The sequence below is a fragment of the Typopeltis vanoorti genome, chromosome 12 (assembly GCF_054136105.1).
Source record: "Typopeltis vanoorti isolate ZY-2024b chromosome 12, IOZ_Tvanoo_1.0, whole genome shotgun sequence".
Lineage (NCBI taxonomy): Eukaryota > Metazoa > Arthropoda > Arachnida > Uropygi > Thelyphonidae > Typopeltis > Typopeltis vanoorti.
In genome coordinates this window covers 43,436,861-43,464,155 of record NC_143560.1, presented here as the reverse complement: position 1 = coordinate 43,464,155, position 27,295 = coordinate 43,436,861, and the positions used below count along the sequence as shown (strand labels likewise).

Here is a 27,295-nt window from a genome sequence, read left to right as displayed (position 1 = left end):
GATATATTTCAGAGATGCCTTACCACATAAAATCTCATTTTTAAACATGCTTTTAAACAACAGATGATTGGACATAGAACTGAAAATGGACAGTAGAAATTCCAAAAGTAGCTTTGTTTATGTGGATTCCAGAAGGGAAAAGAGGAGAACCTAAACCAACTTGGCAGAGAATGGGAAAAAAAAAAAAAAAAAAAACACGAAAGAAGAGTGATTGGTTTGGAAAGTTGAATTTGTGGTGCAGGACAGAGGTGTTTGGAAGAAGTGGAACTCAGCCTTATGTGCCATGAAGCATAAAGAGATAAGTAATACTTGATATAATACCATTTGAATTATATAATTGTAGCATTTTTAACAGCTTTTTTCTTGGCACCTTGTCATATGCCTTTTCCAGATCTACCAAACTTAAATATAGATCCTTGTTATATTCTCATGATTTCTCAACTACTTGTTTTAAAGTAAAAATCTGATTTTGACAACTCTTTGCCTGAACACAGATTGTTTTCAGCCACGTTTCCCTTTCACAATTTTTCTTAGTCTTTCCTTAAGTATGCTTGCATAAATCTTATCAGGAATGCTCGAGTTAAATTCCTTTGTAACTCTGTGACACATTATTTCCCTCTTTGTATATTAGTAGTATGAGCACTCCTCCAATCATCTAGGATTCAACCCTTAACTCTTTGACCAGACCTTCTGAAAAATGCAATATAGTGCTGGTAAAACTTTTATACCTCCATATTTGAGCATCTTATCTGTCTTTTCACTCATTTCTGGTTTTTTGTGGATTTTTCTAGATAAGAAACTCCAGATAACTAGAATATCTTTATCATCAATTTTCATATCACCTGTATTATTTTTGATTCCTTTTATAGAGTTCTCTTCTCCATTTCTATCAACAGCCTCCAGAATATTTAGCCACCTTTCTGATAGATATATTTTCTATGTTCTTACTAAAGTCTTCCCACAACCTGTTTAGCTATTTTTTCACAATACTTCCCCCCCCCATATTACCTCAAAGCAATGCTGACTTACTTGCCAAGAACTTTCAATACACTTTATAGTACATTATCTCTTCCTTGTCTGCTTCTTTATTTCCCGACTCCACCATGGATTTCTAAATTTTTTTATCCTTGCACACAACCTCACCATTCTTCTCCAAATGAATCAATCAATGTTGTCTTTAGGATCTGTCAATGGTCACTAAACCTTGGAGATCCATTGGCAGATTCTGATGAAAATGGTGATTGATTCAATCCATCTTTTTTTTTTCTTTTCAGCACACAATGTGGCTTTCATAGACAATGATTAATTGGGCCACTTAGCTCATTAGAAACATCTGTCAAAAGATACATTCTTAAAAACATGAACATCTAGTTTCAGCTTTCTTTGATATTGGATAAATTTATGAAACAGCATGGAGCTATGGTATACTAAAGGACCTTTAAGATCTTTAAGGTCTTAGGAAATATATTCCTCATTTTATCAAAAGCTTTCTATCTAGCCAAATATGCCAACTCTAGGTGCAAAGAATTATCCTGGACAAGCTGTCCCAAGGGTGTTTGTTCCAAGGCTCTTTCTTAAGTGTAACACAACAATCTTTGCTGTCAAAGTGAACTCATTCACTGAACAATCCCACAAGTATGTAATGCTCTGAATGTTGATAACTTCATAATTTTCTGTCATTCTTCTAAGATGAGAAGTCAATGAGAGGAAACTTCAATATATGTCCATGGGCTCAGAAAAGGTTTCATGTTTTCAATAACTATCAGGCCCATACTCTGCATTAATGTGCACTAATGACTATCAAGTTTTCCATAGCTTTAGATAAATAGCATAATCATATATCAAATAAAAAATTTGATATTTGACAAAAGGGGGGGGGGTTACTCACCTTTCGAGTCTTCAAAATTCAAGTCATCAGAATTCAAGGAGAACCGGCCTACCAGTCCAGAACTCGAGGGGGGGGGGGGGCACCATAGGCATCAGGATGGTAGAGTCCCCACCCTAGTACACACACACACACACACAGGGTGTCCCATAATTCGCAAATATTTCAATAATTCATAAAAATTAGAAATATTGGGGAAAAAAAATTTTAGTTCAAAATTTCACCAATAGAGGGTGCCCCCAGTGATGACAGTCAGAATGGCACTGAAAACTTATTTATTCATATGCAGGAAAACCGTTATATATAACTACAGTGATTGTTACGTATCTGCTGGCACAAGCAATTACAAGCTGCAAGTGGGTGAGAACGCCATTTACAGAAGTGTAGAGCATATCCAGGTGGATGGAAGCAACTTCGCAGCAAATGGCATCTTTTAAATCTGCTAAGGAAGGTGGGCTGCTCAAGTACACTCAGGGCTTTAAATAACCCCACAACTAAAAATTTACTGGTGTCAAGTCAAGGGACTGAGGGGGGCCATGCAGAGTTGCAATTACGGCTGATGAGTCATTCTTGACCAAATGTGCTGATGAGAAACTGCTTCATGGGAGATGTAATATGAGGTGGTAATGAGCACGTCTTCCAGCCTTTTGTTGCACATGGCTCTTCAAAGAAAATGATGGATGCAGTGAAGCCACACCAAACAGTGAGTTGCAGTGAATGCAACTCACTGCTTCTGTGTGCGTAGGCTTATAGATTGTTCTGCACCTAAATTTGAAAGTTATGCGGATTAACTGACCCATGCAATGGAAAATGCACTTCATCAGTCCAAAAGACATTATCCAGCCATTGTGGATCTTCTGCGACTTTTGTCAAAGGCCAACAATGCAAATTCTTCCCGCTTAGTGGTATCACTTGATAGTACCTCGGCCTTTCTTCATTCTTATCTGCATTAGAAACTTTCGTGAAGCTTTCAGTGATGATTCCTCCCCCTTTATGTGAAACAACTTCACTAACAATGTGTTATCCACCCATGTCAGCAGCAAACCTTTCTTTTCTGTCCTCATCAATGACTGGGAATTCGCATGCATTCATTATGAGCTGCCAGCAGTACACCCTGAATTTTATAGGACTCTCATTAGCATGCATCTCACAAATGAGGCATGTGGTACATACCCTCTATTGCTGAAAATTTGAACTACAATTTTTTCCCTGCCAAAAAAAATCCTCCTCCTTACGATCCACTTTCGTGCAAACCAAACTCTAATATACCAATTTTTTCTAATTTTTATGAATCATTGAAATATTTACAAATTGATTAGACACCCTATATACTGTATATATATATATATATATGTGATATATTTTGCTTCTTTCCATCATGTCACGTAATAAAAAGTGTCTGTGTACGTTTTGTCTGAAAACAAAATCTTCATCTAGAATAAGAGTTATGAATAGGATACACTATTAACTAGCAAAAAAAAAAAAAAAAAAGACTTATTAAAAAACTTAGGACTCATTCTTGACAAAAAGATTATGTTCCTTGAAGAGAATTAAATATCCTCTACATTCTGTTCTCTACAAAATGAGGTGCTGATCCATGTTCCTTACTTTACTGCATCATGTACAAAACCTGATCATGGTAACAAGTCTACGCTTCTGCAACGGAGGGTATCTTGCAATGGTTGAATCCTATCACCTATGTTTATGAATAGCTACTGATGCATTTCACCATTCAGAGACCATTTGGAATCAAATGAATCTGTGCTCTCTCACTCTGATGGATGTAGTTGTCACTTAACTATGCCTAAAAATAAAATCTTTTCCTGGCCACAATACCAAAAACTAGTATTTTTTTCCTACAGTGGGAAGTGCAATATTACGCATATCAGACTACCATTTACCAGTTTGGTATGCATGCAAAAGAGATCATACAAGAACTCAGCATGAATGCAGACATTATCTACACTGAGTATCCCTCCCTCATATATTCCATCATGCAGCCTCTCACCATGCTGCTAAGTCACTTACTCTATTATCATTCTATTATGTAGCTGTTTAATGCACACAGGGCAGAGTACTGTGGTTTCTTATCTATCTACCTATACTGATTGTTAGAGATTCTTAGTCCACTGTTGGATGTGTTGCTGATTTTCCTGACCACACTATTTTGGATAAGATTCTACTTGACTGCATTAGCTTAGCTATTTGTATCAATAATTTGATTAAAATATTATATCAAATGAAAATTCTTAATACTGATATTTGATTGTGCTGATTCCACTTGGGCTATACTGCTGAGGCCACATTCCCAGCCACAATGGAATCAAAAGAAATGAGACTACAGACGTAGCTTCTGACAGCTCATACATTCTCTGTGTAGTGTCTACAAATACATTATAAAGACTATAGACAGCAAAACATTAATTAATCAGTGGGAATTATACTGGGAGCAGACTAACAAATAAAATGCATAAGTTTAAGCCTGAAATTCAGCATTGGTAGTCCAGTCTACACCGAAATAAAAGAAAGGAAGATGTTATTGCTAGGCTCGGCACAGGTCAGAATCATCTTACACATTTTTATCTACTGAGGAAGATAAAGAGAGAAGAGTTTACCTAGGTGTGAACTGTACCAATCACCTTATCATGTCATCTTCTAAGTGCTGGCACTTCACTTGAGAAAGGAATATAAGTTTTACTAATCTGGTTGAGTCATTTATACTCAGGAAAATGATCAAACTCAGACAAATTTCATGAAATTTTTAACTTTTTACACAGAATTCATACGTATGTATTATTAAATAAGACACTGGTCAACTTGTTGGACATAAAATATTATATTTACTTATTTAGCTGTTTGTTTATCATTTATTACCTTGTGTATTGCTAACCCTTTGTTTTCCTTGTACTAATAAATCTCACATAAATCAATTTGCTACCTCCATATGACACTGGCTAACTCACTTCCAAATGAAAATGAAGTAGCAAATCAATCGGAATCATATCCTTGACAGGATTCAAACCAGGCTTTTCCAACCAACTGACTGAGCAGTGGATGCTTGGGATAAATACATGGAGTTCAAAAATAAATAAAAAAAATTAGATATTTTGCTTTCTTTTGTTAATTAATTAAAGTCAATATCAAAATCATTAAGTTTTATGTGAATCTCATAAAAGGTTACAAAACCTACAACACAACTGCAGTGAGCTAAAGATTAAATAATCCAGAAACTCTGCTCTAACGACCAAACATGAAATTTATTCAAGCCACTTGAAGAATAAAATACCGTATTTGCCGGCATATAAGACGCACCGGTCTATAAGACACCCCCCCCCCTTTTTTGAACAAATTCTTTAGGGAAAAAAACTTCATCACTGAATATTATAATGAATTTACAGTATTTCAATTATAAAGTAATGAGTAGGTCTACTTTCAACAAATACCTAATCTAACTAGGAAAGAGTACCCACCTTTTAATCTTCTTTGTCAAAACCCAGAAATTCATCTCCAGAGCTAAATGAAGAGACACTTGAAACCTCTTCTAAATCAGAATTTGAGTCCTCATACAACAAATTGTCCTCTGTACCATCCAGTGCATTACTACTGCCACATTTCTTAAATGATTTAACCGCTGCCTCAGTTTTCACAGCATCCCATGAAGTTTTGACCCACTCACAAACTTGCGAAATGCTAGGCCTCTTCATTCTTCCTGATGGCGTAACCTCAAAATCTGAAGACTGCATCTAGCTGTTCCACTTCTTCATAAATCTCTTAAATGGTTTATTAATACAGACATCTAAAGGTTGAAGCTAACTAGTTAGACCTCCTGAAATTACAGCTGAGTTTTCAATTCCTTGAGTTTATTTTTAACATCTTCTGTTCTGTGAGAACGAAACTGATCCCATACTAGCAGGGCAGGCTTCTTCAACAGGGTGCCCAGACCAAATTTTATTTATCCATAACTTCATTCCTCCTCCATCCATCCATCCAGGCTTTTGTGTGAACATGTACAAACACTCCTTTAAGCAGTTTTCTTTGGGTAGCATCTTCCTTTTAAAAATCAATAGTGGCGGCAATTTTGTCCCATCAGCACAGCAGGATAAAACAACCGTGTAGTGAGTTTTTTTGTGCCCTGAAGTTTTAACACTAACACCTTTTGTGCCCTTGGAATCTACAGTTTTGTTTGAGGACACATCAAAAGTCAGCGGAACCTCGTCCATGTTTCCTATTTGCGCAAGTTCAAAATTTTCTCGTTTCTGGCGTTAATGACGAATCGATGAAATTCAATAATTTTTTCTTCATATTCAGCTGGCATCTTTTGTGATATTTTTGTTTTAGTTGCATACATAGCTGGTTTCTCTTCATGAATCTTGAACACTATGATGTTGATCAAAGTTGGCAATCCCTCTGTTAGTGGCTATCGCTTTCGCTTGATGAATAATCATTTTTGTAGACACTGAAAGTCCCGCTTTTCTGTGGTCTAAAATCCAAGTATTCAGTTCTGCCTTGAGTTCTGGCCATTTTGCAGTTCCACTTCATAAGTTATGTTTACTGTGAGTTGCTTTTTTTAGATCCTCTTCCTGATTCCGCCAAGTTCTTATCATTTTCTCAGTTGGGGGGTGGCCTGAAATGCCTCTCTGCAGCCCTGTTTCCATGTTCTTTAGCATATGCAATCACTGCAGAGAGGCCTGAAATGCCTCTCTGCAGCCCTGTTTCCATGTTCTTTAGCATATGCAATCACACGTAGCTTTGTATGCAATATTGTAGGCACTGCCGACGTTTTTCAGCCATAATTTGCCAAGAAATTTAGAGAAAATTTAACAGCAGAAATTTATCACCGTTCACAACAACCGCAACAACATTCGCATCCACTGAATTCTACGTAACTGAAATGTTCTCCCACACCGCAAGGAAGCAAGAAAGAACTTGCGTAACTCGGAACAGAGAAAATTTCCAGAAATGAAAGTAATAAAAAGCTGAGTATCGGCGTATAAGACGCACCTTGTTTTTCAGACCTATTTTCAAAGAAAAAAAGTGTGTTTTATACATTAGCAAATACAGTAAGTAGGATTGTGGTTTCATACTAGATGATGAAAATCACTTACCCAAAGACATTCACAAACATCTATATCATTGTATGATTCAAAGCTTGCTAGCTCAAGAGCAGAGATACTATTAATAATCAGATTATGAATAATAATTTATAATTTCATTAAATATGAATTTCACATCATCTCTTTGGCAAAATCTCTTATGCTTTTAAGCGTCAAGATTTTGCCAAAGAGATTTCCATGCCGTCCTGTCCAAGGTTTGTTGTTTTGCTTCTTTCCAGTTAATTCCCTTCTTTTCCAATTTTTCTTTAATTTCCTTTTGCCAACCTTTCCTGGGTCTGCCTATGTTTCTTTTCCCTATTTTCTGGCTTTCGTATACAGTTTTGCTATTCTTCCTTCTTCCATTCGATTAAGATGTCCAAACCATCTCATTTGGGCTTGTGTTATGAATTGATTCAGAGGTGCAACTTGAAGGCTGTCTCTTATGGTTTGATTTCTTATTCGGTCTAGTCTTGTTTTTTGTGCCACTTTCCTGAGATATTTCATTTCAATTGTTTGTAGTTTATTTGTGTTTCCTGGTGTTAAACACCAAGACTCACAACTGTATGTTAATGATGGTAGAAACACTGAACCATACACTGCCCTTTTGGTATTCTGGGTGACTTCTTTCTTATCTAGGAGTGGGCCTTTCAATGCATAGAATAGCTTTGCTCCTGTGTGCTTCTATTTTTTCGAAAGCCATATTGCATTTCATCCAGTGTATCCTCAATTTGATTCCTAAGCCTCGCTTCTAAAATATGGGCATATAATTTTCCTGGAACGCTTAAAAGCGAAATTCCTCTATGGTTTTCACATTTGCAGTTGTCTCCTTTCTTAAATATAGGGATTATTATAGCTACTTCCCAGTCTTTGGGAATAATTTTCTTTTTCCATACAACATTGAATAGGTGTAAAAGAAATTTTATGGCTTTTGTTCCTAAATTTTTTTACCATTTCTGGTGTTATTTGGTCATGGCCTGCTGATTTGCCCAGTTTTATTTTATTTATGCTAACAGTTCATTTGCATAAATTTCTTCACTCTGATCTATTTTGCTTGTCTTGCTCTTAGGGTTCTATTTTTTCCATGTACTGCATCTTCCAATAATTCTTGAAGTACTGTTCCCATCTTTCCATGATGTCTTTGAAATTTGTGAGTAACTTTCCATCCTTATTTTTGATAAATTTTATGGGGCATTCTTTCTCTGACCTCATTCTTCTTAAAACATTATAGAAGAGTTTTCGGTTTCCTTTAAAATTTTGTTCTAAAGTATGTCCGAAGTCTTCCCAGCATTTTCTTTCTTCTTTCACTAAGGTTTTAACTTTATTTCTTTGGTTGTTGTATGGCTCTCTATCAACCTGCAGCTTTGATGTTATATATCTCTTCCATAATTGCTTTTTCTTTTTAATTTCTTCTTTTAGTTCTTCAGTCCACCAGGGTGTTTTATGTTTCTTCTGTTTATTATTTAATGATACACCACAAATTTCTTTGCTTGTTTCTAGAAGAAGTGTTTTGAACCTGTACCATAGGTTTTCTACATCTTTGTCTTCATATATATCTCTTTTTCATCTTCTCTTCTATTTTACTTTTATACTCAATGGCTGTTTCTTCCTTCTTTAGTTTGTAGTTCTACATTTTTCAATTTTTATTTTATGGATTGTTTCCAATACTAATAAGTAGTGGTCACTGCCTATTTCAGGACCTCTATAGACTCTTGCATTTTTTGTATACTTCCAGTATGATCTGCTTTTGATGGCATAGTCGATTATAGATTTTTTGTTTCTACTGGGCTCTTCCCTGGTAAACTTATGGATTTCTTTATGCTTGAACATAGTATTCACTATTACTAAATTATTTGTAAGGCAAAGTTTTATTATTATTCTTTCTCCATTATTATTGCGGGTTATTTCTCCTTGTGATCCCAATACTTGTTTTGTTTCCTCATCTACTTGATTCCCTACCCGGCCATTAAGGTCTCCTAGTAGTATGATGTGCCCTTGAACCTCTTCAATTGTTTTTTGTAAGAGTTCAAAGAATTCATCTTTAATTTCTTTATTAGCATTATCATTTGGACCATATGCAACAATTACAGTGAATACTTGGTTGTCTGATTTAAAATCTATAGTGATTGTCAAGAATCTTTCATTTATTAGTTGCCATTTAGTAATATATTCTTTGAGATCTGGTTTAATTATGCAAGCTACCCCTTGTTTTCCCCATTCTCTTGGGTTTACCCCTGAATAGAAAAGTATATACCTATCTTTCATTTTCTGGCAACCTTGACCTTTCTTTTTTGTTTCTGTGACTGCTAGCAGATCCAATCTTGATTTTTTTAAATTCATCTATTAATTCGTTTTCTTTTCCATGTAGACTTTTAACGTTCCATGTTCCATATCTCATGTACCTTTTTCCTCGCTTTGTCATTAACCATTCAGGCAGTTCGGCTATCTCTTTGTTATGCTGAAGACTAATCCCCTGCACACCTTAAAATTTCACCCATTAAAAGAAATAACAATTTCACATCATATTAATTGAAATTAACTATTTTTCAAAAGTATTACATTAATTCATGTGCATCTCAGTAACATAAAGTTGTAAATTAATTATACATTAGTACCATGGACAAGCTAACAGCTAGATCTGGAAAGGAAAAAAAACATGCTTAATTTTCCAGTGTATTAACTTTTGCAAGTTACTGTGGTCTATAGTGAACATAGCGAGATTTCAACTAGTAGTGCATGAATGAGTGACAATGTCTCCTCATATCTACTATAAACAGAATATTTCTTCAGAAATCAACTATTCAATAAATAATAACTTACCAGACCCTTCAATTTGCGTGGATGTGGAAACATTAGCCTGTGAACTGATGAAACGGTGGCTACCAAAATAACCACCTGATCATGAGTTTCGTGAATACTCACTCCTTCTAATATAGGAGTGTTCTGGAATCTTATCCTAATATGGTTATCCATGAGATTGGTGTCCTGAGAGATCTCTACCAATTCTAAAATGTCATTATTAGTCCTCCTAAAAATATACAAGCAAGCATATACAAATATATTTAATATGAAAAAATTTAAAAATAGCTACATCCTAATAATTTTTCTGCTCACTTCTATAATTATTAAAAATAAATATCAAATTCTTTAATTCCAATTTATAGCAATCTGTTTCTTTTTGTGACACCTCCAAGGAGGTGTCACGAAAAGTTTCCTCTGACTAGGGTGAATTTAAAAACCTTCAGTCGACTTATGAACCTATCTAGGTGCAACTAAATCGGAGACTGTTTGGTTACGTCCCTGTAACTTCAAGTTGAGTTCATTCATGTGGTGTGTGTGTGATGTCTGTCAGAAAGGCGAGTAAGCTGTTAAAATGAGGATCACATAGTTTTGTGATTAGTTCTTTGTTTGTCTTCTCATGTTCCTCTAAAAACTGTTTTATTTCCTTTCCCAAAGCAAAAAACCATTTCAAACAGTTCCCTCTGCTTAGCCAATGTACTTCTATGTACAACACTAAATTGTCATTATTCTGCCTCCATTTCTGTTAAAAAAGAAAGAAACTTGCAGTGTGTCAAGGCCTGATTTCCTTCCTTAATTAGATTCAAACACTTCATTACAGTTTTCATAACATCCTCTATCTGCACAATTTTACCACACAGAGCCTCCTTATGTATAATGCAGTGCAATACAGGGCAATTGATTCCAGCCTTCCCTAGTAAGCCAACTAAGCCTGTTTGAGTACTAAGCAGTGATTTGGTGCCATCTCTCACAATAGCTGTGAGATTGTTGATGTCACCAGTACCATTGATTGATAAAACCTTCATAACTGCATCATGAATACCTTGACCTCTGGCTGTCTTATGCAATGACTCTAATGCTAGTAGCTCTTCATTAATAACAGTCTTTAGAAACAGTTGGAATGAAAATGTTGAGCTGTATCTGTTATGCGAGTTGATTCATCCAGAGCCAATGAGAAGTAAACAGAATCTGTAACACTTTTTAATTTATTTAATATGTGAGAACCTATTTCCTTGACTCTTTTTGTTACAGTTTGTTTTGATAGTGGGATGCTTTCAAACTCACTGGCAATTTTATCTTCCCCAAATGCACGTGCCATTTTCACAAAACACTGTTTTACAAATTTGCCATCAGATGATTTTTTTGCTTTTGCCATCTCTGCGCTTACAACAAATGATACCAAGAGTGAGCTTTTTTGTATTGACGTTGGTTTAGTAAAAATAGATTTCTGAGCACTAACCTTTCTCTTCAAATTACATACAATTTTAGTACGTACTTGTCCAACATATTCTTGGTATTTAGCGGCATAGTGCTGTATGTAGTGGCATTTGAGGTCATAGTCCTTGTGCACAGACAATACTTGCAAACACACAAGGCACTGTGGTTTGTTATCGTTATTGTTTATAAACAAAAATTCATTTTCCCGTTTCTCCTGAAATGACCTGTTCTCTTCACAGATTTTACATTTCTTACTCATAGTGCACAAAGGCTGAAGTAACTGACCAGGAGACACAAACTGCAACAATAACACTGTTAACTGTGAAACTGATCATTGTAACCAGAGTAGAGCAAGTGACTTTCAATGATGTGTTACTCTGGAGCACATAGAAATCTACCACTCCCACAGAGAAGCAGTAGATTTTATAAATTGAGTAATCTTTTTAAAGCAATTTTGATTCTGTGTTGAGAATATAAATTATTGAAAGTTATATTCATTATAGAAATAATGAATATAACTAGTATATCAATCAGAAAATCTGAGGTCAAAACTAATAGCTAAATTGATAATACAGTCATACCCCGAAGTTACGCGGTAGGTGGGACCTACAAAAAGCGCGTAAGTCGAATTTGCGTAACTTGGGGTATAATTTTGCATGTAATTTATATATACAAACATACAAAATATTAGTTAATTGGGACCAAAGGCTTACAAAAACACCTATTTTTTTTTTTAAGAAATATAATCATAATTGTAGTTTTTCGTACATAAAAAAAAAAAGAAAGTTATTTCTATGTTGAATGTTTCATAAAATCTAATAGATTCGTCTGACAGCATAGTGTCTTTTTCTTGTCATGCAAAATTTCTGCATAGCAAGCCAATGATTTTTTTATTCTTTGCCTTGTGGCTACAATTCGTTCCCCATTAGAATCTATGTCCTCCAAAATCTGTAAACCTTTCTTTTATGATTGTTCTTACTGTGGATTCGTGTAGACCGAACTTCTTTGCTAGCTCACAAATTTTCATTCTGCCTTCAAAATCCTTAACAATGTTGAGTTTTGTTTCCAAAGTCGATGTTTTTCTTTTCTTGCTGGCTATATCAGAATCGGACTTGCTTCTTTTGGACAACATTATTATTTTTTATGTGATAAAATTTATATCAAGAACATAACATTAAACAATCACAAGGTTTGTAGACTATAAAAATCATGTATGAATGGAGAATGCGCGAAACACGTCAGTGCTTGTTCACAGCATGTGCGACACTGGCGAATGCAGCCGGTGCCGGAAACATATGACTAGTGGTGAAGCGGAATGGGAATACGTACATATAAGAAACCGCTTAACTCCAGATTCACGTAAGTCGGGATATGACTGTACGTATAATTTAATATAGTTTTTATCCTGCCGCGAGCTGCACAAAAGAACGTTACGGGTCGCATGCGACCCAAGGCCTGCTGTTGGCCACCTATGATCTACATCAACGCCATTTACTGCCCACCACCACAACTAGTATTTTTTGTTTGTAAACTGCATGTGTTCTGAAGGGCCAATTTGTCTATATGTAGGATAAAAAAACCGAGTTTCCAGGAGAAAAAATCCTGCTACCTCCATATGAGATCAGCTAATTCACCTTCAATTAAAAAAGTCCATATAAAGATTCCTCTCATCACGACGAGAATTGAACTTAGGCCCTTTCCAATCAAAGGGCACAATGTACAGTCGTTCTTCCAATTGCATTACGGAGGCGCTTAATTTAATTTAAGTTTTGTAGATCAGAAAAGAAATAACAAGGTGCCAAGAGAAAAGCTATATTTGGGTACTATCAGCAGCTAAAATTGAAGGAGATAAATGAAGATGGTTTGATGTAAACTTAGGTGTGAAAAAGACCTGAACTGTGGCCTGACACGTGGATCATCCATCATGACAATGCGCAAAGTCATAATGCGCTCATTGTAAGAGAGAGTTTCTGGCCAAAAAATGGATTACCGAATTAGGTCACCCTGCCTATTCATCTGACTTAGCTCCCTGTGATTTCTGGCTGTTTCCAAAATTAAAGACTGTGCCAGAAGGACAAAGATTTTCTGACATTGCTGATATCCAGCATAATGTGATAAAGGAACTCAAGAGTATTCTGGAAAAAGAGTTCCAGGCCTGTTTCCAAAAATGGGAACATCGTCTAAACCAGTGTATAAATGCACAAGGGGACTACTTCAAAGGTAGACAGTAGCCACTAATGTATATTTCGAAATGTAGGTTTTTTTACATTTGCATTCTAGGAATTAAATTATCACGCCTCATATTGTCTAGAATATAGGATCAAAGTGGCATTACCCTTATTAGCAATCAGAAAGAAACACCCATATCAGAAATAATGGAACCAGTAAATCTGGTTAATGCAGTTCTTGTATTTCCCCCCCCCCATTCCATTAAACCATAATAGTTCATTTTTATGAATGTGCGAGGTGAATTTCAGGGTCAGACAGAGCTGTATAAAAGAGAGATGGATTTGGTGTGAGTTAGTTGGAGAAATGTTGCTGCAAGAGCAAGTGCTATGACTGAAGTGAAGGTATGACCAGAGTAAGCAAAAGGTACTGTGAAAGAGCAGGAGAGTAAGGTAGGCAAAAGTTCGTGATGGAGAGGTGAGTGAATGCATAAAGAAAAAGAGAAGAAATACGGGGTGGACAGGGAAATGAGGGAACTAAGGGTGGAGAGGGAGACACTGTGTGAAAAGTGTAGATGATGATTTCAGAAGTAGATGTGTGTACAAGAAAGGATTAAGATAGTCAAGTATGTGGGAGTGACATTTAGGTCTATGGAGGAGTGTAATATCAGTTATGACAGACAGAAATGGACAGGAGGGAGTAGAGGAGTCATATCCAAGAAGTGGGGTCAGTGAGACTTGTTATAGAAACAGAAATGAGCTGTGTGTATGTTTACAAATGCTAAAAGTATTCAAAGTATTCAAAACAAGAAGAATGAAACTGTAACATTGATAGAATATTCATTGCCAAAAAATTTTGGTATAAGTGATGGATAAATGAGGATGACATTCTGTCAGGAACAGAGATAGAGGGATATACAGTCTTTCATGAAGATAGACAATGCAGAAAATGATGATGATTTATGGTTTTAATGGAGCAAAGACAGTAGAGATCAAATCTGCCATATCAAGGGTTATAGCAATACACAAAGTAAGATGATCACAAACATCCATGCCCACAGCAGAATTCGAACCCGTTACCTGTTGGTTGGAGAATGGGTATGCTAACCACTCAACCAACCAGACCAACAAGGAAGGAGGAATGCTGATGATGATGATGGCAGAAAAGTAGTGCCCATCAAGGGTGGAGATGCAAGGTGCAAATACCAATAGGAGTTTTAAAGCATGGTGTGAAGTGGAGGTGGACAAGATAAAATGTTTAGTAGGGTCTTGCTACAGAACTAGTAATGAGGATGGCAGTGAGAAGGAAATATTTAGACAAATTTGTCTGGCTAGTAAGGAAAGGGTGATCATTATGGGCAATTCAATTATTATGATGATATAGACTGGAATGAAGAGACAACATCAGAAACCAAAGAGAATGAATTTCTTGAGATTTTAAGGAATAACTACCTTAAGCAGTATGTAACAGAGGCCAAACATGAAGTGAGTGCCTTGGATTTGATTACCTCATCAGAAGATATTGTTATAAATGAAGTGTCACATCTTCCTTCGGTTGGTGAAAGTGGGTATGAAGTGATCACTTCAGTGGTGGCTAGCCATATCAGGACTTCTGTGAGAAAGGATCATATGTGGACCTATAGGGTAGTGATTATGGCAAGCTCAGGAGGCAGCTTGCAGCAATATCGTGGAATGAAGAGTTGCATAGAAAGGAAATCGATGCCACTTGGTCTTCACTCAGGAAGTATGTGGCAGAGGCAATGACTGAGTATATTCCAAATGTCAGGAGATTAAATAAAGTGGGAGTAAAATGAATGACTGAAGTCAAGCATGCAATCTGGAAGAAAAAGGCATTGTGGAGACAGCACAAGATGATTGGAATATGAGTGGTACAAAAAGCAAGCATGGAAGATGACTCGTTTGGTAAGGGTAGTAAAAGTACAAGAGGAGGAGCAGTTAGCAAATTATGCTAAAAGAAATCCTAGGGAGTTTTTTTGATATGTGGCCAGTAGAAGAAAGAATAATTATGGTAGGATAATGGGAGAATGATAAAAAATGAGGATATAGTAATGTGTTTAATGATCACTTCATTAAAGAATTCTATCCTTGTGATTGTAACAATGCATAACTTCAGAGCAGTGGAAATGGGGGGTGAATCAATGATGGTGAATGAGGAGGAAGTACATCAGAAATTGAGTAAACTTGATGTCAACAAGGCTATGAGATTTGATCATATATTACCGCATGTCTTGAGGGAATGTTCCAGAGAGTTAATAATAGCTTTGACTTACATTTTTAACATGAGTCTTAGATTAGCCTAAGTTCCAGAGAAGTTAAAAGATGGCAAAACTGTTCCACTTCAAAAAAGGAGTAATAAGACTAAGGCTTTGAATTATAGGCCAATCAGTTTGTCTGGAGTTGTGGTCGAGGTATTGGAAAAGCTAGTGAGGATAAGGATTCAGAACTGGGTTGACAGCAATAGAATTCTCTTTAATGAACATCTAAAAGAAGATCGTGTTTTAGATCTGCTTACTTATTATAACAAGGTGATGAATACAATGGACAAGGGGGAGAGATGTATAAAATGATAAGTATCAGTAGGTTGTGTATGGGAGGGGGGGGAGTGATATCCCAGATGAGGAAAGTCACTAGTGGTGCGTCCCAGGAAAGGGGGGGGTCCATTTTTGGGCCCATTGTTGTTTAATTTATATAAACATCATAAATCTGAATGCGAGAATGTCAGTTTAATGTAGGAAAATGTAAGCTTTTATCATTTTGGAAGCAAAGATGGGATGCACAATACAGGATTGGTGGGGGATATTTTAGAGGAGGTGAAAGAAATGAAAGATCTGGAGGTAATGGTGGATAGGGATTGAAATTTCATGAACATTTTGTTAAAATTGTAAGGACAACACAGCAGATTATGGGGATGATGTAGAAAACACAGACGTGTAAAAGTAAAGATATTTTGATTCCATTCTACAGGCTTTGATCAGGCTGCACATAGATTACTGCACACAGATTTGTTTGCCTGGTTTTCAAAAGGATGATGAGATGTTGGAGGGTGTTCAGATACAATTGAGTAACTTGCTTTCTGGTTTCTTGAATGTGGAATATGAAGACAGATTGAGAGAATGCAAATTACAGAGTGTGATAGACAGAAGGAAGAGAGGAGACATGATCAAAACATATACAATGGTAAGGGATAATTACCAGATTAACATGGATGAGATTTTTCATAGAATATCTGGAGACAGGGAGGGAACGAGAGCCTATCCTGGAAGCTGTATAAGGTGGTGTGAGAAAGGGGATAGATTTTTTTGCATGGAGAGTGGTGGGTGCAATGCATGAGAGTGGATGAGTGCAAGGACAGTGAATGCATTTATGTCAAGGCATGATGAGCTGTGCATGTGAGAGTGGGACCTCTTGTGATGAGTCTCTTGACTCCATGGAGGTCTATTGATAATAATAGAAGCATCAACAGCACTTAAGCCTAAATACATGACTGTATGAGGCACTAAAATCTGGATTTCTGTGTGATAAAGAAATATCACAGGGAAAGAGTGATATTTCTTTATTTCTTTCCTCGTCTTCTTTTACCATGTGGGTTCAAATCTAAAGCCTGTTTTACTATTATTTTATCTTCTTTCCTTAACCATCTCCATTTCCTTTCACATATCTGTTGCAACATGGGTTTCTGGTTGTTTTGGCCAATATATTCCCAGCATCATTCTTAAACACTTGTTTAGGAATACCTGGGCATTGTTAACTATCTTTTTGTTTAACATCCACATTTCTAATCCCTACATTAGTATTGCCTTTATATTTGAGTTAAATATTCTCATTTTAGTTTTTATAGAAAAATTCTTGTTTTTCCAAATATTTCTAGGTTGGTTGAAAGTTGAATAAGCCACTGTTTCCTTCTATTTATATCTTCAGTGGTTCCTCCTTTTATTGATACTATTGAACCAAGGTATATAAACTGTTCTACTTCTTTAAGCGGTGTTTCTTCCATTGTTATTTGTTTATTTTGCTTTGCATTTATTTTTGTCAACATTGTTTTATTTTTATTTATCCTAAGACCAACTTTTTTGGCTGTTTCTACAAGTGTTGTAGTTTTTTGTTCTATATGTTGGTCTTCTGTGAAAGTAAGCAGATATCATCTGCAAAATCTAGATCGTGGAGTTGGTTTTGAAGTAACCATTGCAATCATGTATTTCCATGAGATACTTTTCTCATCACCCAATCTATGACAATTAAAAGCACAGTAGGGGAGAGTATACAACCTTGCCTTTCTCCTGTCTTTGTTTTAAATGGTTGTGAGAGGGCATTTCCATGTATTACTTTAATTTCAAAATCTTCATACATTTTTTTAATTACTCTTATTATTTTTTCTGGGAAATTTCCATAGGGAAGATCTGTTTATACTGTCGAAAACTTGCTCAAAATCGATAAAATTTAAATATAAGCTTGCCTGCCATTCCAATGATCATTCTAAGATAATTCATAAAGTAGCAATGTGGTTGGTACATGATCTATTGGCTCTAAATCCTGCCTGTTCTGGTCTTAGTTGTTTTTCTATTTTGATTCCTTCCAGTATTAATCTTGCTAGTATTTTACTTATGACACTCAACAATGTTATACCTCTCCATTTTTTGCATTTAGATAGGTTCCCTTTTTTGGGTAATTTAACCAGTAATCCAGTATTCCATTCCTTAGGCCACTCTTCTTTCTGCCATATTTGATTTAGTAAGGAATATAATATCTCTGCTATAAGTTATGGATTTGCTTTTAGTATATCGATACAAAATTAATAACAAAAAACTTTTAACCAATAATCCAGTATTCCATTCCTTAGGCCACTCTTCTTTCTGCCATATCTGATTTAGTAAGGAATCTACTAAATTAGATATGGCAGAAAATTAGTAAGAAAACTAAATTTAGTAAGAAAACTACTCAAAGCTCTTTTAATGAAGGAATTCTTATATCCATTAGAGAGAAAGGAAGAAGTAATATATTGCAGTTCTTTCTGTAAAAGATCGTCTGAAGAACAAAAGGATTTTAATTCTTCATCAACCAGATGGTAACCTACGTTTTTCAGTCTATAGAAAGAAGACTCATACAGGCCATTATATCCATGCTGAATCTCATCACCATCCCAGTCAAAAGGCAGGAACTATTAAAACACTGGTTCATCGGCCCACTCCTTTTGTTCTTCAGACGATCTTTTACAGAAAGAACTGCAATATATTACTTCTTCCTTTCTATCTATAAGAATAAATGGATATAAGAATTCCTTCATTAAAAGAGCTTTGAGTAGTTTTAATATGTCTTCCTCTTCAAATACAGAAGAAATAACGCGCATTCCTATCCCTTATGTACAAGGCATTAGTGAACATATAGCAAAAGTTTTAAAACCACTGTATATTTTTGTTGCCTTTTGACCATTTAGAAAAATCTCCACCTTTCTCACTTCTCCTAAGGACAAGAATCCACATCTTAATTATACCAGATTCCGTGCTCTTGTGGATTATCTTATTTCGGACAAACAGGAAGATCAGCCTCTATTCGGCTAGAAGAACACCAATCTTATATTGAATACTTTAAACCTGAAAAGTCTGGCCTTGCAGAACTATGTCTAGTAAACATCTTCACTAGACAAAGAGTTCACTGGAAAAAGACAAGAGTCCTTCACAAAAGTCGGTTCCTCATGGAAACACGTGAAACTTTACTTCATTCTCCTAACTTAAACAGATCCAATGGTTTTCGTCTATCACCTTAATGGGAGATAGTACTTTATAAATCGGCTAATCTTTCCTACCTTTTTATTGTATACATAATATTTTTTTTTTGTTAGGAAATTTATTGACCTTTTTAGTTATCTTACACCAGCTACTTAGGTGGAGCTTTCTGGAATTGTCAGTTATTGTTTAATTTGAGCTTAAAATGCACTGAAGATGCCTGTGACACACAGGCGAAAATTATACTATTAAATAATCTTTCTACGTGAGTTTTCTGTTATTAATTTTGTATCTATATGTCTGCTCACAGCATACCTCTTTTAAAACTTTTAGTATATCGCATGGTATGTTTTCTGCTCCAGATACTTTACCTGTTTTGATCTGAGTTATTGTTTTTGTAATTTCTATTTTTGTTATTTCATTCAAATTTATATCTAATGATGCATTTTGTTCATTTAATTCTAGGCTCTGGTCATCATCAGTCATTTCTTGAAATTTCTCTGAGAAGAATTCTGCCAATCTATTTAGCTGTTCTTTTTCATTTATTAATAGTTTTCCTTCTTTACTGTATACAGGAACTATCTATTTGTTTCTTTTTCCACTTAATTTCCTTGTAATATCATACAACTTTCTAATATCATTTATATATGCAGCATCCTCTGCCTCTTGTGCTAGATTCTCTATGTATTTTCTTTTATCATTTCTTGCACTTCTTTTTATTTCTTTGTTAATTGCTCTATATCTTTCTGCTTGTTCTTGTTCAACATTTTTGTGAATCTGTAACAGTTTCTTTTTTATTCTATCTCTCTCCTATTCCTATTGTGCACTGTTTTGTTTATATTTAAATATTTTTACTTTTATGGTAGCTGTTAGGAGAAAATGATCTGAATAGGCCTCGGCTCCTCTTTTAACTCTGACATCCAGGAGTGATTTCCCAATTCCCTGTTATAAGTGCATGGTCTATTTGGTTCTTTGTCTTTCTATCTGGTGCTATCCATGTCCATTTATGTATTTTTTAAGCTGGAAGAGACTTCCTCCTATTACAAGCTAATTGAACATACAAAAGTCTATAAGTAACTCACCGTTTTCATTTATTTCTCCTTCTGCATACTTTCCCATAACAGTTTCTTTATTAGTATTATCATTTCCAACCTCAGCATTAAAGTCTCCAATTATAAGTTGCATATCTTTTTTATTTGTTGTTTCTATACTTCTCTAGCATGTTATAAAAATTATCCTTTTCTTCCTGAATTGCATTATTTGTTGGTGCATATATAGCAGTTATTGTGATGTTCTGCTTGTCGGCTTTAAATCAAGCATTTAATATTCTTTCGGATATTGGGTTCCACTCCATTAGTGCACCATGAGCTTTCTTTGTCATCATTAGTGCAACTCCCTTTGTGTGGTCATTCGTATTTTGGTTCCCAGAGTAGATTAAGTAGTGACCAGAGTTTAATTTGATTTTTCCAGTTCCTATCCATCTTGTTTCGCTTAATCACATTATTTCTAATCTGTATTTTTCTAGAACTCACGAGACTTGGTATGTCTTCCCAGTTTCAAGCATGGTTCTAACATTCCACCATCGCAGTCTAAGCTTGTCTTTTGGTAAGGTGTCTGTCACTTTCTTCTGCACCTCTGCTTCCCCAGAAGGGCTTTCACAGAAGTGCCTCATGTTAGTGGCAGTTCGTGTTCTATTTTCTTCATCCAGTATCACATTTTGGAAGGTTTCAGTTTGCATAGCAAAAATTATTTTTTTCTGAGACTGGGTTGCTAGCCCTGTGCTCAACCCTCCCCATTTATCCAGGCTTGGGACCAGCATGCCAAGTTTTCACTAAGCATGGCTGGGTTGCACAAGGTAATAGCGGGCAGAAAAATGAGAAGTAATCCATCCCTGGAAAATATCAGTTATCTGCATAAGGAAGTGAATGATATTTTGCTTGGCAAGTGGCAAATCAGTGAAATTTATTGTGAAAGAGGGGGAGGATGATGAATGCTCTAACAGTAAACATTTTCAATGAAAGCTATTATATATATTGTGATCTGCAAAAGTTCAACCTCTCATGATGTGTAACAGAAAAAAAAAAAAAAGAAGAATTTTAAAAATTATATGTTTAGTATAAAAGATTAATACTTACCAATAAATAAAACGATTACTTGAAACTGAAGAGAGAGAACAGCTATCCTGGTATGAATAACCACCTGCTGTTTCTGGTAATTTGATATCTTGAAGAGTACTCTGAGATGCACCTTTAAAAAAAGTTATTTTACAAAGGGTCAAAGTTAAATATGTATTTATGCTGCACACTGTAATTATATAATTATACAACAAAAACTTAATATAACTTTTTTTAGACTCAACTAATTAGAACCGTCAGAATCGTTGGCAAAGGGGGGGGGGGTAACCACTTTGTTTACTGAATTGCAGAATTAGTAAATTGCAACACGTGAAGTACTCGTGAAAACCAGAACTTAGAACTTGAGTAGAAGAGTAGTTAGATAATTCAGAAATCCTGTCCTAGAGACCAACAATGAAACTTTTCCAAGGCACTTCAAGCTTTCACAAAATTCACAAACATCTATGCTCACGGGGAAGGGCATACAAACCTACATCCTAATGGGTAGAAGAGTGGAAATACTATCCACTGCTGTACCAATCAGGCTAGCATCTGGTACATGATACTCTGCACTGGTCTAGTATGCAAGGGGAATACATGCTACCCAAGGACATAGTTTAGAGATGTTTATTTAAATTTCATGTTTAACTTGAATATTTATTACTGTATTAATTCCAAATACTGAAAATACATACCTTGTGACATACCTTTATATGTGAAGATTGAACAGTCTTACTTTAAAAATATGAAATAAAATTTTCAATTTTGGTATATATAAAGTGATATGCAGATATCACTTTGAGTTACCTTCTGTTCCATTTGTGTTATACAACACAGAATAAGAATCGCCATCCTAGTAAGTCAAGATATCTAATAATGGTAAGTATATATATTAAGTGATCTTGCTCAATTTAAGGATCATTCTTATTTTTTGTTCACTTGTGCAAGTAGATTGGCTCTAGATATACTGACAACCTGAAGTACACACAACATTACTAAACCCATACTCATTATCTTTTTACATTAATCTCTGGAGGTAGTTGAGTTTTCTCTCATGAAAACTCATGTTTTTTTATCCCACAAAACAAACAAGCCCAGAGAACACCTACAATTTATAGACAATATACTGGCCTCACAGTCTTAGATACTTCAACCATAAATTCAAACAATATTACTCCATCCATGAAAGTTCGTTAAGAACAATGAGTAGGCTAAATTAGATAAATCCAGTTCCTTGCTCTAAGAAAATGTGATACTTTTCAAACCTCCTTTGAGTAAACATGTGGTAAGAATTTATGCAAATGACTTCTTTTTTTTTTTTTCTTCCTTGAAAAGTAATATGCAAGTGTGGATTGCCAAAGGTGGTTTGTCAGTGCCTTAACAGCGAATGAGAAATAGACATTATGTGAAGAATGGTCAGTATAAGCCACCACCTGCAATGAGTACAGGCTTCATGGAGACAAAGACAATAAGTTCTGAAATACAATGTACCTAATATTGGTATATAATCCTAAGAAACCTCTCGATTCAAAGTATTATTAATACACTAAATATTTTCTGGTCATCTAACTTGAGCTGTTTTGAACTGTGTGTTTCTAGCCAGTTTTTCTGTTTAGAGGGATGAGATCATTAGCATATGTCCTGAAACACAGAACTACTGTAAAGGTCATAGCAGTTTACTACTGTAAATTAGGTGTGGTATATTTCTATGATGTATACAGAAGTATACATAATGTAGCAACTATCCACATGTCCAGAATAACCAATTTATATTACTGAAATGTACAGGTATCTTTCATTCTGGGCTTGTAACGTTTTTTTTTTTTTGATGGGAAGAGGAAGCATGGCATAATAATACCTGAAGAATTTTGAAAACAAGAAGAATCATTAATAAATTAAGATATGCAGATGGTGTAGTGGTTATGGCAGAAAGTGAAAATGGATTACAACAAATTGTTCAAAGAATTTAAAACTCCTGTAAAGCGTACAGACTAAGGATTAACACAAAGAAGACCAAGATAATGATGATGGGCAGAAAAATATGAGATAATGTAAAGATAAGATGTGGAGGTAAGATTTTAGAAGAAGTGGAAAGATTTCAATATTTAGGTAGCTGGATCTCAGAGAAAGGAACTTTGGAGTTGGACATTAAAGCTATATCGTCATTTATGGAAATGAAGAGAATTTTAATAAACAAGAATATTAAAATAGGTGTTAGAATTGGAATAGTTAAGCAACAGTTTGGAGTACTGCAAGTTATGGACACTCGGAAAGAGAGATATGGAAAGAATGAATGCATTGGAAATGTGGTTTTATAGAAAGATGGAAAAGATTAGCTATACAGAGAGAATATCAAATCAATAAGTTTTAAGAAGAGTTGGGATGGAAAGAACACTGCTCAAGAATATTATGCAAAGACAGACCAGATTTGCAGGACATCCTCTGAGAGGTTCTTCAGGACACCTGACAGGAACTATATTATAAGGGAAAGTTCAGGGAAAGAGAAGACGTGGAAGACCAACTAGAGAGTGGTTCAATGACATCGTGGAATGGGCCAGTTTAAGAATGATGGAGGTGACAGACAGAGAGAAATGGAGAAGAGCTGCTCATCTTCTGCAACCCTCTTGCTAGAGGATGCTACCGGACGACGAGTGCGAGATATGAATAAGTTCCATGTTTGATATCTAGAGCAGGGTTTCTGGACTATGCTGTACCAAACCTATAAAATAAATTCAAAAAAAAAGTTATAAAACAAATTTTTTTTAAATATTGAAAGGAAAAAAAAAAAACCTTACTCCACATACGAAACATAGTACAGGCTTCAACCTTTCATGGGTGTGAGTCATATGAAATGACTCATCAGAAAAGGTCAATTAACATTTCACTAGATACTAATCATCATTTGCATAATACCTATCATATTTTGCTTTGAACTCATTCACCAACAAAGTACTCACAAAACTAACTCTGGCAACACATTGCACTCCCTTACCACTCTCAAAGCACAAAATCTAGTCCTCATATCCTTACTAACTACTCTTAATTAATCTCTAGGGATGATCCCCCAGTTTTCTCTCTAGTTATATACTGAAAAGGATCCTCCTTATCAATCTTTTAAAACCCTTTAAGTAACTTATATCTCTCTATCATATCTGAATATCGGCTGAATGAGACAGTATGATCCAATACCTATATTATCATTATTATTACCAACAGACCTCCATGGATTCAAATGAGTCATGTGAAGTCCAATGGCACAGATAACCCATCGTACCAAAATATTGGTATGACGAGTTGCAATGTTTCTACACCCACTTGTGTGTCCAATTGCAGGTTCTATCAGAAACACATGTGCAGCATGAGCAGCAGTTAGGAAATGACATTAAAAGAAATCCTAGGGAGTTTTTTCAATATGTGGCCAGTAGAAGAAAGAATGGTTATGGGAGGATGATGTTGGTCAATGATAATGGGAGAATGAAAACACTGATGAGGATATAATAGAGGTGCTTAATGAGCAGAATGCAAAATGTCAATATGTTACAATCACATAATGCAAATTGCTTTAATGAGACTGCTCATTAAAATTCAATCTCCTGCTCACTCACCCACCATCATTGGGGAAGCCCCCATTTATGAAGCTGAACAATCTTGCCATCTTTTGACTGATTTGGAAGTTATGCCCATCTAAGACTCATGTCAAAATGGTAATTTAAAGCTATTAACTCCCTGGAACATTCCCTCAAGACCAGTGGTGTTATATCATAAAATTGGGGAGGCCCCAATGATGGTGGGTGAGTGAGCAGGAGATATATGAAAAATTCAGTAAATTTTTTGTGAACAAGGCTATGCAATTTTATGATATAACACCACTGGTCTTGAGAGAATGTTCCAGGGAGTTAATAGCTTTAAATTACCATTTTGACATGAGTCTTAGACTGGCATAACTTCCAAATCAGTCAAAGGATGGCAAGATTGTTCAGCTTCATAAATGGGGGAGTGATAAGACTAAGAGGCTTTGAATTATAGACTAATCAGCTTGTCTGGAGTTGTGGTCGAGGTATTGGAGAAGATTACTAAAAGATGATCTTCTAAAGGAAGATCATCTTTTAGTAATCTGCTTACTTATTATAACATGGTGACAAATGCATTGGACAAGGGGGAAGATACATATAGAGAAGTATATTTAGATTATGCAAAGGCTTTCGATAGATAGCCACATGACAAACTAGTTGTTAAATTGGACCAGATGCGGTTTGATAGTAGATGAGCGTTGGATTGGAGATTGGCTGTGTGATCGGAATGAGCAGGTCGTGTATGGGTGAGTGATATACCAGAATGATATACCATTTGGGGGCATTGTTGTTAAATTTGTATGTAAATTACATTAGAAGCAGTTTAAATGGTAATATAAAGTTGTTTTGAGGTGATGCAAAGTTGGGAGAGTTATGAGAAGTAGACCAGATGTTGAACCTTTGCAAGAGGAGTTCAACAGACTATCTAAATGGGTAAGTATGTGGGGATGCCAGTTTAATATTGTAAAGTGTAAGATTTTCAAATTTGGGAAGTAAAGATGGGATGCAGAGTATAGGATTGGTGGGCATATTTTAGAAGAGGTGGAAGAGATGAAATATCCAAGAGTGATGGTGGAGAGGGACAACGACAGTCTGCATATGGACCACTGTGTACAGATTTGGTCACCTGGATTTCAAAAGGATAATGAGTTGTTGGAGAGTGTTCAGAGACGATTGGATTGTCTAAGTTTGGTTTCTGGTCTCTGGAATGTGGAATATGAGGAAAGATTGGAAGAATGCAAATTACAGAGCCTGGTGGATAGAAGAATGAGAGGAGACATGGTCAAGATGTATGAGTTGGAAAAGGATAATTACCAGATTAATGTGGATGAGATTTTTCATAGAACATCTGGAGACAGGTAGAGGTCAAGAGGCCTTCCCTGAAAGTTGTATAAGGTAAGTGTGAGCAAGGGGTGAGAAGATTTTTTTTTTTTGCATGGAGAGTGGTGGGTAATTGGAATACACTGCCTGAGAGTGTGTTGAGTGCAGGGACAGTGCAGGCATTTAAGTCAAGGTAGGATAAGCTGTGCATGTGAGAGTGGAACCTCCCACAATGAGTCACTACACACAACGCTATCTACCCAGCAACCAACAGAATTTTTTTTTTGTTTAAACTGCGTGTTGTTCTTCAAGGCGATTTTTCTTGAATGCTAGATATAAAACCCCATCACCTCCATATAAGATCACTAATCTTATATGGAGGTGATGGGGTTTTCAATTGTTTCAATCCTTCAATTGAAAACGCTCATATAATGATTTCTCTCAGCACAACGAGAACTGAACTTGGGTCGCTTCTCGTTGTGATGAGAGGGCGCATTACACCGTCATTTCTCCAATTGCATTAACGAGACCCTTAATATTTAAAGAGAATGATGAAAAATAAACAACAAGCACCTACACAACTCTCACCTATATTAAAAAAATAATAACTTAATACGTCTTCGCCCGAGTTCACAAAATTTCTATTTGATGTAAATTGTAATCATTTCGGACAGATATATATTAAACTCACCGGCATTTATGGCAATATCTTTAAATCGTGAAGAAGGATCTGTATAGGGCATTACTTCCACATATAATACCTCCCCCATTCTGAAAATACTTTTTTATTGTCTGTATTAACGTTTTAAAAAACAATTACATTACACATGAATATAAATCCCAAACACTACACATGCTAACCACGTTTTCTTTCAGTCAAATATCAAATACTCGCTTTAGCGCCAAAGTGTGATCACTAGTGTTGTCGCTCGAAAAAGGAAAATACTCTGCGTTATCTCTAAAAATTAGCTAAAATTCGCCAGATGCAATCATGGCTAATATTATAGATAAACAAAATATAATCTCTAAACAACTATAACATAATACAACTTTATGGAACATTACGCAAACGAGCACATATGAGAGAAGTCTGAAGTAATTTCTGACCAGATATCTCTTTTATTTCAATACGAAAGGCACCCGAGATCAGTCTCCTAATCTCAATATTATTA

General features: G+C 35.6%; 1 protein-coding gene across 1 annotated transcript in view; it reads right to left on the bottom strand.

The window, feature by feature from the left end:
• Positions 1-26,999, bottom strand: part of Nup160 (nuclear pore complex protein Nup160) — a 361,484-nt gene extending 334,485 nt beyond the window's left edge. Inside the window, exons 1-3 of the mRNA XM_090401602.1 lie at positions 26,815-26,999; positions 21,253-21,364; positions 9,796-10,003 (exon numbers count right to left, since the gene is read on the bottom strand). Coding sequence (XP_090257728.1) covers positions 9,796-10,003; positions 21,253-21,364; positions 26,815-26,893 — 399 coding nt within the window. The 5' untranslated portion in view covers positions 26,894-26,999. The remainder of the gene's footprint in view (positions 1-9,795; positions 10,004-21,252; positions 21,365-26,814) is intronic.
• Positions 27,000-27,295: the final 296 nt, after the last annotated feature.